Source organism: Limulus polyphemus, unplaced genomic scaffold (genome assembly GCF_000517525.1).
Source record: "Limulus polyphemus unplaced genomic scaffold, Limulus_polyphemus-2.1.2 Scaffold1129, whole genome shotgun sequence".
In the NCBI taxonomy this organism is placed as follows: Eukaryota; Metazoa; Arthropoda; class Merostomata; order Xiphosura; family Limulidae; genus Limulus; species Limulus polyphemus.
Genome location: NW_013666739.1, coordinates 121,178 through 141,661, shown reverse-complemented (window position 1 = coordinate 141,661; position 20,484 = coordinate 121,178). Strand labels below are relative to the sequence as shown.

The 20,484-nt window shown below is 33.9% G+C and overlaps 1 protein-coding gene across 1 annotated transcript; it reads right to left on the bottom strand.

Annotated features, from left to right (window-relative positions):
* Positions 1 to 5,701: 5,701 nt before the first annotated feature.
* On the bottom strand, positions 5,702 to 12,130 carry LOC106462271 (mitochondrial uncoupling protein 2-like). Its single transcript, XM_022389470.1, has 6 exons — positions 11,936 to 12,130; positions 11,164 to 11,366; positions 9,430 to 9,652; positions 8,686 to 8,889; positions 8,038 to 8,320; positions 5,702 to 7,091 (listed from the first exon to the last, which is right to left on the bottom strand). The coding sequence occupies exons 2-6, from the start codon at positions 11,287 to 11,289 to the stop codon at positions 6,863 to 6,865; spliced, it is 1,065 nt and encodes a 354-aa protein (XP_022245178.1). The 5' UTR covers positions 11,290 to 11,366; positions 11,936 to 12,130; the 3' UTR covers positions 5,702 to 6,862.
* Between the last annotated feature and the right edge of the window lie 8,354 nt (positions 12,131 to 20,484).

Here is a 20,484-nt window from a genome sequence, read left to right as displayed (position 1 = left end):
CGAATTGAAGTACTTCATAAAGATGTACCTTAAAACACTTTTTTTAAAAACAGTAAAATAACTGTTTTCAATTCATTCAATTTCTACAAATTCAGTTGTTGCTATTGGTACATTTAGAGAATCGTAGAACGTTAACTATGAACAAGTATAACAGATGTGTATGAATTAGTATAACAGATATTGGTTATATCTTTAATGCACGAACTCAGCAAGTCTAATAACAGTAACAGATACATCTAATTATTTCACTATTCCAACTAGAGGTATCACAATGCGAGCCCCGCATGGCCAGGTGGTTAGGGCGCTCGACTCGCTATCTGAGGGTCGCGGGTTCGAATCCCCGTCACACCAAACGGTGGGGGCGTTATAATGTGACGGTCAATCCGTCAATTCGTTGGTAAAAGAGTAGCCCAAGAGTTGGCGGTGGTGATGACTAGCTGCCTTCCCTCTAGTCTTATACTGCTAAATTAGGGACGGCTAGCGCAGATAGCCCTCGTGTAGCTTTGCGCGAAATTCAAAACAAACAAACACAATGCGAGACCTCAACATAAAGCTTTTCTAGTCTACTGTATAGAACTACAGTAGAATGATAGTTGTTATTAGTATACTTTCTTATCAAGAACATCACTGGCCTATTTAGCGGACTTCATTATTGATAATTATTACTAGTACATCCAGTTATTTCTATTGCAAGAATTCCACCGCTAGAGTAACAGTTGTAATGATACCGTAATTTATTCTTAATCTCAGGAATTATCATTTAATTATCATTACTGATAAATTCAGTTACTCTTAATAAATGGTGTTGTTGCTGTTTTTAGCCCAAAGTCACCTAATGTGCAATCTGCGCTCTGTATATCGCGAGGAATCGAACCCCTGATTTTCGCATTATAACGTAACGAATAAAGACACGGAAATAGTATAATAGTTTGTTTTGAAAATATTTTGTTTTAGGCTTATTTAAAAAGTTTGGAGACAATATTTCGACCGACAAGCGCAACTATCCTGAGCGAACTATTAAGTACTACTTAAAAGTTTTATTGCTAGTCTATAAACTGTTTTTCACATAATTTGATTGATTAGTATTGCCATCTGGTGACCAATCTTAGCTCTAATTCATTTCAGAATTTTGGCGTACATTCACCTAAGGCCCGGCATGGCCAGGTGGTTAGGGACTTCGGCTTGCAATCTGTGGGTCGCGAGTTCGAATCCCCGTTCCACCAAACATGCTCACCCTTTCAGCCGTTGGGGCGTTATAATGTGACGGTCAATCCAACTATTCGTTGGTAAAAGAGTAGCCCAAGAGTTGGCGGTGAGTTGTGATGACTAGCTGCCTTCCCTATAGTCTTACACTGTTTTGAATTTCGCACAAAGCTATACGAGGGGTATCTGCGCTAGCCGTCCCTAATTTAGCAGTGAAAGACTAGAGAGAAGGTAGCTAGTCACCACCGCCAACTCTTGGGTTACAAGGCTGAAAGTGTGAGAATCTTTGATGGGGCGGGGATTCGAACCCGCGACCCTCAGATTGAGAGTAGAGCGCCCTAACAACCAGGTCATGCTGGGCCGATTATTTCTGTTAATAATTATTCAAAAAGTATGAATTCAGATGAAAATCTGGTTCTTATGTACAACAAAGCTCCAACCTGTTCAGAAAAAAATGGACAAGGTTTAGCATGAATTTAGGAAGTCTTAATTAAATAACATGAATAAAAATACTATGAAATAAATGAAAACGCCTGGACTGTATGATAAATTACAAATATAAGTTTAAAAATACTTTTATTTTAGGTATTACGGGAAGACAAGCGATGTCGAATAAATGATGATGGTAAGATTTATTTCAAAGTGTTCTCTACGACTACATCCTCAGAAGTGTTGATTTTATGATCGTCAAAAGTACTTACTTGTTGATTTGAATTCCCGCCAAAGTAAGGATTAGGTTCCAAGTTTTCTATTTTTTAGCAACTAGGTTTCTTAGAAATTATATTTACTAAAGCCACGCCCATTGATAAAAGGAAATAATTACCTAATACTCTTTTACTTTACTAGTTCAGTTGGTTACAGTTTCTTTCAGTCTTTGTGATCTCTTGCATGTATGCATGATTAAGATATATCACATAAACGCAAGTGACCAATAACTGTTTTTTTTTCTATTTCTATCAGTTTCAGAACGAACATAAGAAAATAATTTGAACTTATATGTTTACTTTAGCATCATAGCATTACTACCTGATTGCATTATAAAATGGTTATTTTACAGCATTATTACATCACAATATATTTTTTACAGTGTTATTACTTTACATTATTATTACCGTAAATCAGTTTTACGTTACAACTTGATTATTTTGTAGCATTATTACATTATAATGTTTCTTATATGAGTAGAGCATTTGTTTAAATATTTTATTGTATATACACGCAAGTAGTTTGTTTGTGTTTTTCATATTCAATGTTCTTGTTAAAAAAAGACAAACACAGACAGTTCCTTAAGATATTTTGGCTTCCAAGCTAAATACTTGTTAAACCTATTGTCTGAGTACTTGTAAAACCTACAGGTACGTGAATTGTATATAACAATTATTGCAAGTTATTTCTTTTCGAAATTAATTTTTCAAATATTATTGATGTTTGTTTTTGTCTCGCACCCGATGTTTGAAACATTACAGTCAATAAAATCAGCAAATATAGTTTCAATGATAAAATGTGATGTCTTTTAGCGTCGTTGTGTTTGTACGTTGCTTTTGCAACTGAACTTTAATTATAAATAATACCGAATCTACTCTCAGTAACAATAATAGACTCACCATTCCTACCAGTGCTACAGTTTAACAATTCAAGTCCACCTTCCCTAATGGCTCAACCGTAAGCTTGAGGGCTTATAACGCAACAAACTGTTTTCAATACCCGCGATGGGCTGAACACAGATAACCCACTATGTAGCTTTGTGATCAACAGCAAATAAAAACTTATTCAAGGACCCCACAATGTAGTTCATTGTTTTAAAGAATTAATATACGAAAATGATGTAGTGATGATTAAAATAAATGTTATATGGCATTGTGCCACACAAACATCTGATAAAAATACGATGACGCCAAATGCATTCAAGGTATTTTGGGCTAAACCGTTTGGCCGTAAATAACAAAGTTATGTAAGGTCCACAGAATTTCGACTAAGCATTAAGAACAGTTAAAACCTATAAAGCATTAGAATAATGTTTCTATTATAAAATAGTTTGTTTGTTTGAAGTTATGCACAAAGCTACATAATGGGCTATCTGTGCTCTGCCCACCAAGTGTATCGAAACCCGGTTTCTAGCGTTGTAAGTCCGCAGACATACCGCTGTGCCACTGGGGGGGGGGCATAAATTAGTTCAATAAACGTTACAATTCTGAATGTCTTGGGATTTCAACTGAGATCTTTAGTAATCATAGCGCTCAATGATATTTGATAGTCAAACAAAGAAGTGTTGGAATAGTATTTGTTGTTTTATTTTAGAGCAAAGCCACATTGGGCTATCTGCTGTGTCCATCGCGGGGAATCGAACCCCGGATTTTAGCATCATAACTATGTGAACTTACCGCTGTCCCATCGAGGGACGTGTTAGAATTGCGATCTTACCATTGCACTGGGTAATATTTTTACTGTCTACCATTCTGTTCTTCCCTACAATAACTTATAACTAAAAAAAAGCGGTTCTGATTCAAGTAAAGTTTTACTGGGGACTAGAAACAATATGATTATTTTCTTATATTTCTGGTGTTCTATTAAAACGTATAGGCTAGCTGACTCTTGTAACCTGAAAATTCCTGCTTTCAACTTGTAGACAATAGTATTTAATATTACTACGATTGTTCTTGTTTACATATGAGTGCCCACACGTGCCTGTAAGTATATATATATGTAGGTCATGGAAAAAATTTAGGTGAGCTCTTGCTATCAGCTATTATCAAAGTCCTAACTCAAGCAAATAAATCTTTGATCGGTTCTTGAACCTTAAGTATGAAACAAGGCCGAGCTTAGCTGCCCTTTGTCCATCAAGATGGAGTTTGATATAAGTCTATACACGTGTTTAACCAGCTTATAGATAATATCAAGAATACAATAAAATATATACAGAAATCACAAGCAATACGCGCAACAAAGAAAAACAAATACATAAAAACTTTGTTTATCGATGAAAATGTAATCTCAATTATTAATACGTGATAAACATTAGTCAAACACACATAAAACAAGCGTTGAAAATTATTTTATATAAAAAGTAATACATTTTAGTTACAAATATCCTCATGAACATCATATGAAATAATAAACGCTTACTTTCCAGTGTATTTATTTTCAGATGTAATGCTATTTGTGCAAAAAAAAACTGATTCAGGGCTTAATGATAAACAGCCTTTCATCTGCGTAGACGAACTGTACTTTTAGGCATTAACAACCTGGAATCTATCCAGAAGAAATGAATCAGATATTGGTTATAAATAACCTTTCGTCTACTCAGAAGAACTGTACTTTTAGGCATTAACCACCTGGCATCTACCCAGAAAAACTGAATCAGATATTGGTGATAAATAGATTATCGTCTGCTCAGAAGAACTGTACTTTTAGACATTAAGCAACCTGGCATCTACCCAGAAAAATTGAATCAGATATTGGTGACAAATAGCTTTTCGTCTGCTCAGAAGAACTGTACTTTTAGGCATTAAACAGCCTGGCATCTACTCAGAAAAACTGAATCAGGTTTGGGTGGAAAGAAGCCTTCAATCTGCTCAGAAAAACTGAGCTTTCTGGCATTCAGCAGCTTGCGATGTACCCGGATGAACTGAATCAGGTCTTACAACGATAGTCAGCATTAAGGCTGCTCAGAACATTAAAGCAAATCTTTGACATTTGATCGCATGCCTACAATTGACATTTGATCGCATGCCTACAAGATCTAAGTTAGGTAATCAATATCATCCAATATGCGGTCTTCAAAACAAAAACAAACGTTAATTCATAGTATGCAATATTAGGTAGTATGTGGTTTTGACATAAAATCTGAATTACGTTTTTAATGTTAGAAGTGACGCTTATATGCACAACAACAAAATTAGGTTTTCTTATGTTCAAATATGAATGAAAAAAGATGAATCACGGTGTCCGATATTAGAAAGAGTGGGATCTTTTTTATATATTTTGGACAACACTTTGCAGAGAAAACAGTATAAGAATTTTGGTTCTAGACAGTGTTTCCTCTGAGGGAACATTTTTATTATGTCTGAAAGCATGTTGGTAGCTCGAAAGAGTTAGTGTCCTGGTGGATTAACGGTAAGCTTGAGGTCTTGTAATGCTAAAATTCTGCGTTCAGTGCCTGCGGTAGACAACACGGATAGCCCATTTTGCAGCTTTGAGATTAAACAGAAACAAACAAACAATCAGCAAAGTTCACTTCAATTAATGTATTATATAATTATAAGATTAATTCCACTGTAGAGGTTCAATCATATTTCTTCATGTAAGACAACAAGTGGTCTGCTCAGAAGAGATTAATCAAGTTTCCCATATTAAATAGAGTGTGATCTTCCCAGAAAACTTTAACCATATCTTCAAAATCAGATAATGTTTGGCTTGCTCGTAAGAGCTTAATCAAGCTTTCATTATCAATGTGTGATCTATTCAGAAGAAGAAATTTTTTAACACAGAACTCTGCATGGACAAAAGGTAAATGAAATAATTTTATTTTCTTCGCCATTTCTTCATATTCTATTATACATCGAATTCCGCAAGTGTTACATATACTTTGCAAGACTAAAACATTAGCTAAGTGATTATAAAAATTAACAAGTCATTCAATAAAATGCACCCTACAAAGCAGCATTTCGCAAAATTGCAATTACAGCCATATACTTTCATAAACATACGCAATAGTAATTTTAACGATTGCTGTGGTAAAAGGTCCAAACAATCTGTTGAAGCAGAATAGGATAAACAGAATCATTACATACGTCAGTATATAGAACACGTTTGTTTTGAATGTTTAATAATGGTATCTCTATGAGGTAAAGCAAGTTTAGATATTGAAATACAAGTACATTAAGTTACATTTAACTTAATGTAGTTTACTGCTCTGGGATTCATTAATTCAACGCTCTAAGCCTCTATAACTGAGAACTATTTATCTATCAAGTTTCTAATTAGTTCGAGCGATGATTCAATAACGTTAGGCCTACATAATAAAATTGCATTAACCATAGAGCTGATATCTAGATGAATTTGTCCAGCGTTCTTTATTGTCAGAAAGGGATTTACTAATTAAAATTAAACATTGACATTAGGATGCACACAAACCGTTATTTTGAAGATAGTTTTATATAGATGAAAAACAACAACAAAATAGCTGTGTAAATATAAACTCGCGAGATGGTGTTCACACTTTTAATCTTGAGTGAACTAGAATACCATTCAAATCATGAAAGAGCACAAATATATATATACATTGTTCATGACACAGCGATAGTTAGCTTCCTTGAGCCTCTCTAAATCAGCCGTACAGATTATACAAATAATAATCTTCTTTTGGGCACTAGAGGTGAAGTTAAAGACAAAACATTTGAGTCAATCATGTATCATTCATTAATTACTCTTTTTTGTTCCACCAAGTCTAGGGGTCTCAGTCGTTTTAAATAATCTCGAGGCATACCAAGATGCTTTACTTACGAAACGTGGTTTCGTTGAAATTAACCCAAATATTGATAAATAGTGCATAACACTACCTGTGAATATAATAGTCTGTCGCACACGTCACGAATTATTTTGTTCTAAACTTGTACACTTTTCGTACTCAGATAAACACACGTGTTGCTTGTTCCATCTTTTATATATCCCACTGGTTAATTCTCTTCTTGTAAAATCCTTCTACCTTTGCTGTGGAGGAGGGAGGCTCCACTAAGAACTGAAGAACAGGAGCGTATCCAGGAGCGGGAATTGATATGTTTGAGAAGAGATCTTTGTCGCCCATCAGACAACATAGACGTTTCAACTGTTCGAATGTGACAAACATGCAGATGTTCCAAGAACCAAGCCGAATAAACGAGGGAAGGAATCTATGAAAAACCCAAAATTTGTTATTTAATACACACACAAACGAAACCCAATTCTACAACTATTGTTTCGTCTTCCATTTGCGAAGAGAATATAATTATAATGAAGTAAATGTTCAGTAAAAACGTCTATATGTTCTTTTGATGTGTATAATATAGTGAACCTAAACTCCTTTAAATAAGCTTACGATGTCTTAGATTTATGAACAGAAAGAAAATCATAGGTAACAGAGACACATAATATATGATGGTAAATAGTTAGAAACATTATGTGAAAAATAGATAAAACAGTTTACACATTTCAGTTCCAGCGAAAGATGAGACGTGTGTGAATTAATTAGCATTTACGTGCCAGTGTTTCTTTAAAAGTAAATTATGCTCCACAATTACGTACTTCAAAATTAGTTCCTACCCTTTATAAAAAGACCCTTAAAAGGAAATTATGCTCCACAATTACGTACTTCAAAATTAGTTCCTACCCTTTATAAAAAGACCCTTAAAAGGAAATTGTGCTCCACAATTACGTACTTCAAAATTAGTTCCTACCCTTTATAGAAAGACCCTTAAAATGAAATTATGCTCCACAATTACGTACTTCAAAATTAGTTCCTACCCTTTATAGAAAGACCCTTAAAAGGAAATTATGCTCCACAATTACGTACTTCAAAATTAGTCCCTACCCTTTATAGAAAGACCCTTATAAAGGGAAATTATGCTCTACAATTACGTACTTCAAAATTAGTCCCTACCCTTTATAGAAAGACCCTTAAAGGGAAATTATGCTCCACAATTACGTACTTCAAAATTAGTTCCTACCCTTTATAGAAAGACCCTTAAAAGGAAATTATGCTCCACAATTACGTACTTCAAAATTAGTCCCTACCCTTTATAGAAAGACCCTTAAAAGGAAATTATGCTCCACAATTACGTACTTTAAATTAGTCCCTACCCTTTATAGAAAGACATAAAACCGCCTTCCTTGAACATCTTCATTGCACAGTCTAGTGCTCCAGTGTACTGGCCCTGCCAGGAATTCATGTACCTGGTCTTTACCACATCCACAGGAGAAGCCACCACTGTCGCACAGAAGCCTGCCCCAAAAGCTGACACAAAATGACAAGGGACATTGTCTGTCATCAAGTGACGTTCAATGATAAATTCTTTGATCAAGTCGTAAGCCACCAGCTCAGAGGCATTCACTACGGCATTACGTGTCACGTTTGGAAGTGTGCCTGAAACAAAGATACTCAATATATCGAAATAGAAAAGCTACGAAAAACAAACTGGTTTAAGAGACACTTTAGATTAAATAATGTAACATCTTGTACCCATTCTTAATCTGTAGCTACGAAAATACATGGTAACTGAGATAAGTTTGTTTGTTTTTTTCAGAAGAGCATCGGGTAGTTTATATCATTATTTATCGAAACAATGTTGTGACATCTTTCCAAAATATTTGTTTACAAGTGGGTAGTTTATATAACATAGACCCGTATTTCAGATGTATACACAAGGAACATCAGCTTTTACATTCACAATAACTTTTTATTTTATTATCTCTCATATGGTTTAATAAATTGCCATAAATCATTTGTACCTTTCCACAGTCCTTTCATGCCTTCTTCTCTACCAATCACACGGTAAGCCTGCAAGGCCCCAGTGTAACGCTTGGGCTGACCGGACACCTGTGCCTGCATTCGTACTTTGACTACATCCGTGGGCTGAGCGCAGATTACAGCCATGCCACCTGAAGTGATTCCGGCCAGAATACGGATCCCTACTCCAGCTTGGGAATTTGACCCTAGGAATGATAACAGATGTGTTCCTTTCAAGTTCCTGCTCTATGCCATCAATATATGTTATCCATCAAGCGTGTTTGAGTACTAGCAAGGGCTTTTGAGTGTTTGAATAACATTGAATTATGGTTATTTTCAATAACAAGTTATTTTTAAAGTATTTCCCAAATTATTTATACCTTTGACATATTTCTTTAAAAAGTTAAAAGGTGTTTTAGAAGATTAGATACTCAAAAACAACAATATCTGTTTCACCGATTTTCATTCAACCTTATAAGTTATTGTATGAGACTGCCAAAGAGATTCCTTACAAAAAACATAAACCAAAACCTTTCCTTTCAAATTCCTACTTCTAGACAGAGTGTTCAGAAATTATTCTGACAATTTCATGCATAAAAGCAAATACTTTTGTTAACATTATTAAAATACACTCTGTATTCGAAATTTGCAATATTTCTTCATATAACTTATTTCAAATGCCATTTTCGAAATGATTATTTTCTTAAATTCACTTGTTAGGTGATGAACAGCCGTGTTAATTATACCATTTATGAGGTTCTGGTAGAATGACCTGATGGAGTCGTATAACCCAATTCGCACAGATGCGAACGCCATCTGTCGTTGAAGACCAGCACACAGTCCATTGTAAAGGCTCTTTGGTCCTTCCTGGCGGGCAATAGTCATCAATGTACCTAGCATACCTCGGTACCTAGGGGTACTACCAATATTCAGGGATAAATTTCCGATGGTTGCCCCTTCTCCTTGAATCTAGAAATAATAAAAGTACATGAAGTACAACTATGTCTTAGAACTTGAAAAACAAAACCAAAACTCGAGCACACTTGAAATAATGTTCGAAACGAAGAGTATTGATCAAATCTACATCTTGTATACAGCATTCATAAATACTGTATTATAATAATAGCAAAATTATATGTTACACAAAAGGTGACAGAAAAAAAGTGGTGCATCTAAGAGACGGACGGAAAGAATTCAACCAGTTTATCTTACTACACTGAAGTAGGATGCAAAATATTGTATAGACGGCACTACTATCGATATATACCTGAGTGATCAACCAGGAAAACTGACATAATATATTAGTTTAAGATATTGAGGGTAAGTTTCACAACTATTGAGTAGAATGATGTAATTACTTTTTGCACTACGTATAACTTTGTCTTATTTTTCATTCTTTAAATAGGAACGAAAATAATTTTATTTTAATATTAACATGGCAATAAATGCTTTTCTGCTTCCGTTAGAAAAGGTTTTACATACTTATCTAAACACTTAAACATAAAACTTTATAATCGCTTTAGCGTGTATTGATACTTTAGAGGCATCTCACGTTAGTCTGCGTATGCGCATGTATATATCTATGTGTAAGTGTGTGTTTTCACATCATATTTAACATAACTCCATTTTTATAAAGTTCTTAAACTACGGTATTAAAAACAAATAATCTTATTTTTAAAATTTAATAAAATAATTAAGCTCTAGTGTAAATAAAATATTAAGAATAACAAGTTTTTAACGTTCAAAGATTAAATTGTTGTAGATATGATTTGGCCCCCTAGTGGCACAGCGGTATGTCTGCGGACTTACAACGCTAGAAACCGGGTTTCGATACTCGTGGTGGGCAGAGCAAAGATAGCCCTTGTGTAGCTTTGTGCATAATTAAAAACAAACAAGGCTGCCAGGGAAAACGATTTCAAAGTTACATTTGTGGAACATTGTATGTTTAATGAAATTAAAAAAAAACGTTACGTATTTTGATAACAGTAGTTCCCTCTCTTAATTACTCTAATGTCTTACGGACGAGGACACCGACAAGCCCCTATAAGTTTCTGCAGGTCAGCTAATCATGCAAAAGTACGAATTCGTTTGGTTTGTTTGTAATTAAGCACAAAGCTACACAATGGGCTATCTGTGCTCTGCCCACCACGGGTATCGAAACCCGGTTTTTAGCGTTATAAGTCCGCAGACATACCGCTGTGCCACTGGGGGCAGATATGAATTAATTATTTTCTTTGTATAATCAAGGTTAATAAATATTAGTAAAATGTTTCGCATTCTAATTAACAGATTAATTCTACAAGCAGATGGTATGAAGTTTCGCGACAACCTAAGTAAATAAACCTCGTTCTGTAAAAGCGTCTGATCAGAATGAAAAGAAAGTGTTGTTAACAGAGCACGCGAAATTAACTTGTTCTATCTTTATTAATATAGTTTAGGTTTCAAAAAAACGACTACGTAAAAATAATAAGAAAACTTACTTGCAGTCGCACTTTTGCGACATCTAAAGGAAAAGTGATTATATCAGCAACACAAGCGGCGGTTCCCGCGCTGAAAAACTTGATCAACACTGTGGGTTCTCGCGTAGAAACGGTGATTCCAACCATTGTAATAATTATTATAAGCCAGCCACCAGTTCGCTAATACATGCAAATGCGTCTATACTTTTCAAGGTGTAGACTTTCTAAAAAGAAAAATATATTGAATATCTAACTATTCTTACCTTAAGGTACAAATCACATCTTGTATACATTTTACAGGTAATTAGGGCTATATTGTATCCTACGAAAAACGCTCGACATATCTATTAGATGTTATTTAAATCCTATCTTTATCAACTTTGTTATGTTGTTGTTTTCCTTTTTTCATACTTATCTTTCCATATTTTCCAGAAAATAAATACGATACGTTATCTATTTAGCATCTAAGTTATACGTTAAAACTTTGACAGGAAGGCCTCAACAGTTCGAGCACCACACTTTCCTTATTCCCGAAACACGTAAGTGTTAAAGCAATTCTACAGTAGCCACATTCTTATGAACAAAAACTAAGGTGTTTCTTTTCATTATAGGTAACAGAGAGTTACTAAGCAATTAAAATCTCGTGAGAAGCATAGTTTTCAAGAATAAGAAAAATAATTAAAATATCTAAATGTTGATTAAGTAGCGGATTGTTTTTTCCTCAGTTTGTTCAACATGTACAACTCTTAAGTGAGACTTTGTTAATTCCGCAAGAAAAAAGTTAAAACCTTACCTTGTTCCCTCCTACGTTAAGTTATATTATTAAGTTCCACTAAGTTCGGAAGGTACCAAGAAAAATCTGACGTTGGAGTAAATGTACTCCTTGTGCACGGGGGTTTCTACCCCACGACCAACGATTCGTTTCTGGTCAGATTGCCGTTGAACTTGTAATTTCATAATATTGGGTACTCTGAAAATAAGGTTAGAAGAAAGTTGGTAAGTAAAAGAATCAAAAAACCATTGGGTTTCATTACTCCATCAATGATCCTTGGGTTTAAGATTTAGAAATTAAAAATAGAAGTTCAAGCTAGATGGTATTTTGAACTACTGAAAATATAACCACAGCGATAAAATAAATTAAGCCACTTCAGTTCCTGTCTGTTACTCTCTTTCTTATTTAAAAGTTTTTTTTTTTTTAGATAATTGCTTTCGGTAAGGTATAAGGGGCAGATTTTTACTTCTAAATAAACACAATCAAAGTTAAATCTTAAAAACATTGATTTTTTTTTATTCCTGGTCAAGTAATAGTAAGCAAAGTGTCGATGTTCTGTATATACTGTTTAGTGGCCACAACAAAAAATTAATTTATCTCAAACTTTGTCCAGATTTGACAAAATATTTTTTGAAAATTTGATCTTGGTGCCAAAACGCCAGTTTCTCTATATTTGGTCACGTAACTCGCTCTCGTATTGTCATCAGCTGACGATAAAATCGAGCTATTGGGCAGTGAAAGCAAAAAAAAAATATTTTTGGCATTTATCAAACACTATTTTCAGCTTCAGATCTTACTTCTCCCTAACCCAGAAGAGTTCTATTTCACACTAATAGATTACTAATACACCCAGTCCTATATGTAATCAGTTTCTACTACCTTGCAGTCAAGTTGAGTTAAAATAATGTCACCTTTCACTAGAGACTAAGATCAAACTGTAAGAGCCACTGATGTCTCGGAAAAACAAACGAATATTTTTGAAAATACTAAAGCTAATAAACCATGACAACTAGTTTTAACCAGTTCCATCTGTCACGTGCAAGTACAAGTAACTGGTTAGATCTAGAGAAAACACATACAGCTGTTGAAAAATATTGATTGCTATATCTCGTCATAGTTGTTTTAATACCATTTTCATAATACATTATTTAGAGTTATTAAGAGCTTTTGTCGTTCTAATAATCTAAGTTCCTGTAAAAATGAGTAAGATACATAATGTCAGATTTATTTTTACAAATATGTTTTGTTTCTTTGTTTTTGTTTAAGCGCATAGCTGCACAATGGTCAATCTGCGCTGAGCCCAATGCATGGATCGAACCCCAACTTAACAAGCCCTCAATCTTACCGTTGAGCCACCGGGAGGCAAACTACGTTTTCAAAGTTGCTTAAAACCTAATAGCGAGCTGAGCGAATTAACATGAAATTAAATCTATTTTATCAGCAACGATATATCTTCGCCCATGTCAAAGATTGTAGTTTATTTTATCTTACTCTTTCATATCAAGTTTAACATTCCCTTTGATCCATTGGGACTGCAGGTTATTTTAACCGATTAGGACTTCTGGTTACTTTGGCCCATTAGGGCTGCTTGTTACTTTGACCCATTGTAAACTTTCCCTTATAAACCATAACAACTGTTTTTCCATGTTGTTACTTTTCTGTTTCTTCTACAAAATAATGGGCCCGGCATGGCCAGGTGGTTAAGACACTCGACTCGCAATCTGAGGGTCGCGGGTTCGAATCCCTGTCACACCAAACATGTTCACCCTTTCAGCCGTGGGGGCGTTATAATGTGACGGTCAATCCCACTATTCGTTGGTAAAAGAGTAGCCCAAGAGTTGGCGGTGGGTGGTGATGACTAGCTGCCTTCCCTCTGGTCTTACACTGCTAAATTAGGGACGGCTAGCGCAGATAGCCCTCGTGTAGCTTTGCGCGAAATTAAAAAATAAATAAATAATTATGATCACCATCAAACCCGTTAATTTACTTATCATCAAACATACACATGACAAAACGTTAACCATACAGCTTATAGAAACTAAAGGCACTATTGCATCACCCTTAGACGAATAGCGGTCAAACTTCATTTATTTGCCACAAGAAACGCAATATGCTATCCGTTATAGTTTATATGGTGCGGTACTTGTACAACGTTTGCCTACATGCAATATTTCTATGAGATAATAAAATATTTATTTTCAGTAGAAAACTGTACTCGATCTTAGAACTCTGATCTGTTTGTCTTTGTATTTAATTAAACGGAAATTATATTAAATCTTGGAACTTAGATACACTTAAAGAGATCTTAAACTTATACATGTGTTTGTGTGTTTATGTTTTAAAATCAAGATTCTTCAAGATCTTGAACTTATATAAGTGTTTCTGTTTTGAAAGAATTATAATGCATCTTGAACTAAAACGTAATTTGATTTTAAAATAGACTATACTGGATCTTAAACTTATATGTATGTGTTTCTGTTTTAAAACAGACTAGAAGTTGAAATTAGATACGTGTTTCTGTTTATGAGAAGACTGACTGTAAATATATTTTCTCTGTGTGCGTAATGTATTTGTCTAAGCATGAAATAATAACCTGCATATTTCCATAACAAAAATAATTTTTCGTATTACGTTATATTGATCAAACATGCGAGATATAAAGCATTAAGACGTTTTCAAAATTGTGAAATTAATATGCATTTAACTTAAGTTGAAACTAAACTATACTTATTAAAACATATAACACCATCTAGTGACTCAAACTGTTCTACTAAAATAGATTCAATTAAGAATATATATATCTTACCTTTCAAAAGGAACCGAAGAAGTTGGTGTATGGAAGCAAACTTCATTTTATACCTAGAGACAGGGACGAGCCCCTCAGAAACAACCAATGGCAGCATGGTACTGAGGACACACCTTCAGTAGAAGGAAAGTCACGATATGTTGTTGACAAGCGGAAACAGAAATGACCTTAAAGTGAAGTTTGTTGAAGCCTCAAGCCACCGTAGAAAAGAAAAATTCTTGGAATAGCGCCAGAAAAAAAAAGACTATCTAGTGTATTTCTTGTAATGAGTTTAGTAAGTTTAATAGTCCGTATTTTACTAATATTCTCATCTGATAATATGGATATAAAACAAACGTATTTTGTAAACTGGTTAACAAATACATCTTAAAACGGCGGCTTCACAAAAATAACTTCATACAACTTTCTGGTGCAACTTTACTCTCCAAGTAGGTTAGATCTGAAATTAGAGTAGGTTGATCTATGTGTGTGCATCGTAGGCAGTATTGGATTAACCAAACATGAAGTTGCACTGCCCTTTAAATTACGACTTCTGTAACCGATCAAATTGATAGCAAAACTCACCCATATTAAACCATTAAAAACAGTAAAACAAATGTTAAGCAGCCAGAAAAGAGAACTATTAGTCTAGAACATTCTTGAATAGGGAACTTGATTACATATTTCATCAAATATATAATTATAAAATGATAAAATCATCTAGTTCTCTTACGATAATAACCCCTGGGCCAGAACCCAATAGATAATCCGGTTAAGATCGCACGTTCGTTTGCAAAAAAAATGAAAGAAAATCTGAGCAAGTGAGTTAATAAAGTCTTATACATTACTTGAATGTTATAGAAAAAAAATTACTTTAGAAGAAGTTTGATATATTTTTTCGAGAGGTATAATTTCTGAAATATTTTGGATTTTACAACGAAACCTCTTACTTAGATTATTACATTCGACTGTTCTTAAGTGTAACGTTGATACTGAGGTTTTCAAGTAAGTAATTAGTTTCACTTGAGTTGCTGATGATTAAATCAATTACCAGGGCACTCGTACGACTTCAGCTCGACAACCAATTAAATTGGTTATGTAAAGAGAACAGGATAATGTGAATGTTGTTTATGTGAAGATATCAGGATAATGTGAATGTTGTTTATGTGAAGATATCAGGATAATGTGAATGTTGTTTATGTAAGTACAACAGGGTAATGCAAATTTTGTTTATGTAAAGAAAACAGAGTAATTTGAATGTTGTATATGTTAAGAGAACAAGGTAATGAAAACGTTGTTTATCTGAAGAGAACGGAATAATACGAGTGTTGTTCACGTAAAGAGAACAGGATAATGTGAATGTTGTATATGTTAAGAGAACAAGGTAATGAAAACGTTGTTTATCTGAAGAGAACGGGATAATACGAGTGTTGTTCACGAAAAGAAAACAGGATAATGTGAATGTTGTATATGTTAAGAGAACAGGGTAATGAAAACGTTGTTTATCTGAAGAGAACGGGATAATACGAGTGTTGTTCACGTAAAGAAAACAGGATAATGTGAATGTTGTTTATGTAGAGAGAACAGGGTAATGTCAATACGTCTCAGGTGTAATATGACACGCTAGTCTGTGTTATAGGATGTTATTTTAGGTAACATGATGAGTGAACTGCTTTTGAAAACTATGAACAATACTGTTTCACAACAATTAAAACAAATCACTCATACAAAAAAATTGTCCATTTTATATTTTCTGATATGTACCTTTATTACTATGAAACGTATTCTATTCTATCTATCTATTTAGTTATGAATTAATTAAAACATCTTCACTAGTATGAATATATTAATCGTGTCTTTTCAGGCTTTAGTACCTCATTCAAATGCTCCCGATGGCTCAGCGGTAAGATTGTGGGATTATAACACCAAAAGTCTAGGTTCGACCCCTGTATTGAGAACAATGTGATTGTACAACTTTACGCTAAACAAGAAAATGAGAGAAAAAAGAAAAAATAACATATTTATATACAATCTATACTATTGATTAAATATATGGTTATTTAGCTGTAACTACAAAATTTGTAAAAAATACATCCTGCGAGAAAGATAATAAGATGGTGTTTTAACCTTGAGTATCTTTAAAGTATCAACATTTCTGCGAGCATATCATACGTGTACACTGAGTAATCAAATTTTCAGCGCCTGACGCAACAGCTTAATAAAAAAACGATCCTTGGATAAAACCATTTTGGTATGTAACCTCGTAGCTGAAGGACTCCATTAGAACTTGCCAGTCCGGTTTCAAGTCGTTTCAGACATATATGTAAGATGTGGTTATGACTGAAACAAGAACTTAAAGAGTAACAAATCAAGAGTACTTTGTTACTGATTCTGTAAAGTTTTGTTTGTGGAATCCAAACTTGTCCACTTTATTACATTTAAAAACCTGTCGAATTAATTAACTTCACACTTCAAAATTATGCTTCATAGAGATTTTTCTTTACTAAAACATTGCTACGAAATTGGGTCAAGAATTGAAAATAAATCAGATTAAATTGAAGATCAAATTTTAACCAAATATTATTTAACATGGAACAAAAACCCATGTTGGACTGTATAATAGAATGTTTCTTCGTGTGTTTGACCCACTGTGAGTGTTATTGACTAGCTGACTTCCCTCTAGTCTATCATTGCAAAATAAGGACTATCATCAGCAAATAGCCTTTGTGTAGCTTTGCACGAAAATTCTAAAATAAGTCATTCCTTTTCAAAATATTGCTATAAGCATAAGTTTAAATAATATACAATATAAGGTTGTTTATTTTTTAAACACAACCTAACTTAAGTAGAAAGATTGGTAAGGTTATGAAACAAATTTGGAAGTGACTTTTTACAGATAATTCCATACGAATATTTGAAGAACCACGTGATGAACAAAAAGAAAGAAAATCGTTCGCTAAAACCACTTGAATTAAAAACAGAACTGCTGGTCATTATTTGTTTATAGAATGTTTTAGCATGACTAAGTTTTAAGTTACTACTAAGCCAATCACAAGCACACGGCCGAATCAAAACGACAACACGAACTTTGGTATACCAAGTACTAGAAACAAACAGGAGTTATTGCATGAGAGGTTACGTCACTCTTAGATCAAATATCATGAACTTTTCGCTCTATTAATGAACTGCTAGTAAGATTATCCTGATAAAAATAAATGTCAAAAAATTAGAGTGCTTTAATCTTTATGTATTTCCCATTGTTGTTGTTTCTTGTGGTGTTATTTTCTGTATATACTATTACGATTAATATTTTTTTAACTCTAACTGATATTAATTCCAGCAAAGGTTTTTAGATTTCCTTCAGTCTCGATGTTTTTTTATGTATTTTTCATCTAAATGTCGTTTTTAATTTTTATGTTAATCTTTCTTAGATTTAATTCAGTCTTGATATTTTTTATTTAATTTTTATATTCCTTTCTGAGTTTTTTATGACTTCAACATTCATCCTAATTTTAAAGGTAACATTATACGAGAATATTACACAATTTAGAGCTTTAAAAATAATCAATATAAGTTTTCAGTTGAATCCACAGATTTTTCGTGGTTATGCAAGTAAAATTTATATTGTTTGTTTAAAAAGTTGTTTTTTTTTACTATTTTACTTACCTGTCTAACTACTTTTGATTAGATTGGTAATGTAAATATCAAAATTATTCGAAATTTTCAAGACCTGTGAATTTCTACTTCATAAAACGGATCAGCTAAGTAAAATTCGAAAGTTTAGCATGAAAATGATTATATTATACATTCAGGTTTACAATAAGTTCACCTGACATTACCAAGCTTAATTAGCGTGTAACTCACATTTATTAGTTTAATTTATTGTTCAATGTTATTGGACTATTTCATGCTTGAATTTGATGTTTAATCTGAACGGCACTTTATGCGACACATTGGGTTAGTCAGCCAGCTCAGAAACTCTTAAAGTCTGGGCATAGTCATCATATATTTAAAACTATTGACGAGTGGGAGAGCAAACATGTATGCGGAAACACCTAACCGAATATCCAGACTGACTATTACACTTATAATTCACTAGTTCTAAAAGTGAAGAATACATGTTCAGCGACTTATCGTGGTTCGAGCTTTCCGTTTGCTGCTCGGCACACTAACCATGTCCGACCATCACATTCAAATCAAATTATCTTTATTTAATAGTTTGCCTCATACAATAAACGTCCTTGCTTGATAAGTTCACTACTAACATGCACATTTAGCTGGTAGCCTAAACTAATGCATGCAATCTAAAAAACTATGTCTAAAGACCGACCCTCATCCATTGGTGTCCTTGGACATAATATCTAAAAGCAAGATAACCAGATACGTGTATGTGTATAATCTGAAACACAAGGACAAGCTTAGACTTCAAGAGACCATTTTTAAGCCCCCAAACTTTTAAAACTTTGAAATTACAGTAATAGAATTCTTTGAAAGTTCACGAGAGGATGTTCACAATTTTCTTTAGTATTTTCAGAAAGAAAGTACTTTAGTGTAGCTAGAAGAAAAAAATAATCACGTCCTCGAATACAGGTTATGTATAATCTCAATTACGTTTTAAATATAGGTGTATAAAGAGATGGTTAACCAGCCCAGCCATGATTCGAACCCAAGAATCTGTTAGCTGATTAGGTCATTTTATTGAGTCCTTAGTTATCGAGTCGGTATAAGAAACACGCGCACGTAAGCAGGGGGGTGGAGGAGGGTTCGGCCGAACCCCCTATTTTTGTGATGTAAAAAATATATGTTTATATAGTTATAGCGCAGCTAATTATGGTATTTAACGTTTTCTACATGGTCAACATTCTTATGATGAAGCATTAGCATTTTTTGAGCTCACAAATTAGAGTCGCCCCTCTGTGGCACAGCGGGATGTCTGCGGATTTACAATGCTAGAAACTGGGTTTCGATACCCGTGGTGGGCAGAGCACAGATAGCCCTTTGGGTAGCTTTGTGCTTAATAACTAACAACAACAAATTAGACCCCCCCCCTATCAAACATACTGCGTACGGGCCTGAAACGTCTTTTGTTATGATGTTGGTCAACTCTTAAATCTCAGTATTTAACGATTATTTTCATTAGATGAGCTACTATAAATTGCTTTGTTAGGTTTTCGTAAGATACGCTAATGTCAGTTCTTTACTTGGTTTTTGCAAGGTACGCTAATAATAGTTCTTCGCTCAGTTGCGCTAATATCAGACCTTTGTTTCTTAAATAGCTGGCCTGAAATAAGGTATGGTAAAAGTAAATAAACGGGTTACTTTAGGTAAAACAGTAAAATTATCATAAGTGTAAAATGTTTTATCGAATAATTAATAATAAATTCGCCACTTGCGCTTAGCTAAGACTTAAAAGAAAGAGGAAAAACCAGTTTGGATCATATTTATAAAAATACTTGATTTCTAAAAGGTCTAATCATCCGACCATAAATGATCGCAGCGCGATCTAGTGCTTTAGTTTTATGTACAACTGCAGAAATGAATTTAAACTTTCTTTACCTCATGTCAAAACCATCCGATTCAATAAACACTTCCATGGTGCTAAGAAAAAGAGTTTTAAACTTCAACAAGATTCAGTTTTAGATAAGAAGTAATATACCGATATTTTCTCATTTATTTGTTATCAAGCACAAAGCTACACAATAGGATATCTATGATCTACCAAACGCAGAAATCGAAACCCGATTTTTAGCAATATATGCCCTCAGACTTACCACTGTTTGTTTTG

What these genes read in the sequence shown, in the direction of transcription:
- LOC106462271 (XM_022389470.1), bottom strand. Translation starts at nt 11,289, where the DNA reads ATGGTTGGAATCACCGTTTCTACGCGAGAACCCACAGTGTTGATCAAG. An exon ending in CTACCAGAACCTCATAAATG is followed by an intron (nt 8,890 to 9,429) that starts GTATAATTAACA and finishes TATCATTCCTAG; the next exon opens with GGTCAAATTCCCAAGCTGGA. An exon ending in CATGAAAGGACTGTGGAAAG is followed by an intron (nt 8,321 to 8,685) that starts GTACAAATGATT and finishes TCTTTGTTTCAG; the next exon opens with GCACACTTCCAAACGTGACA.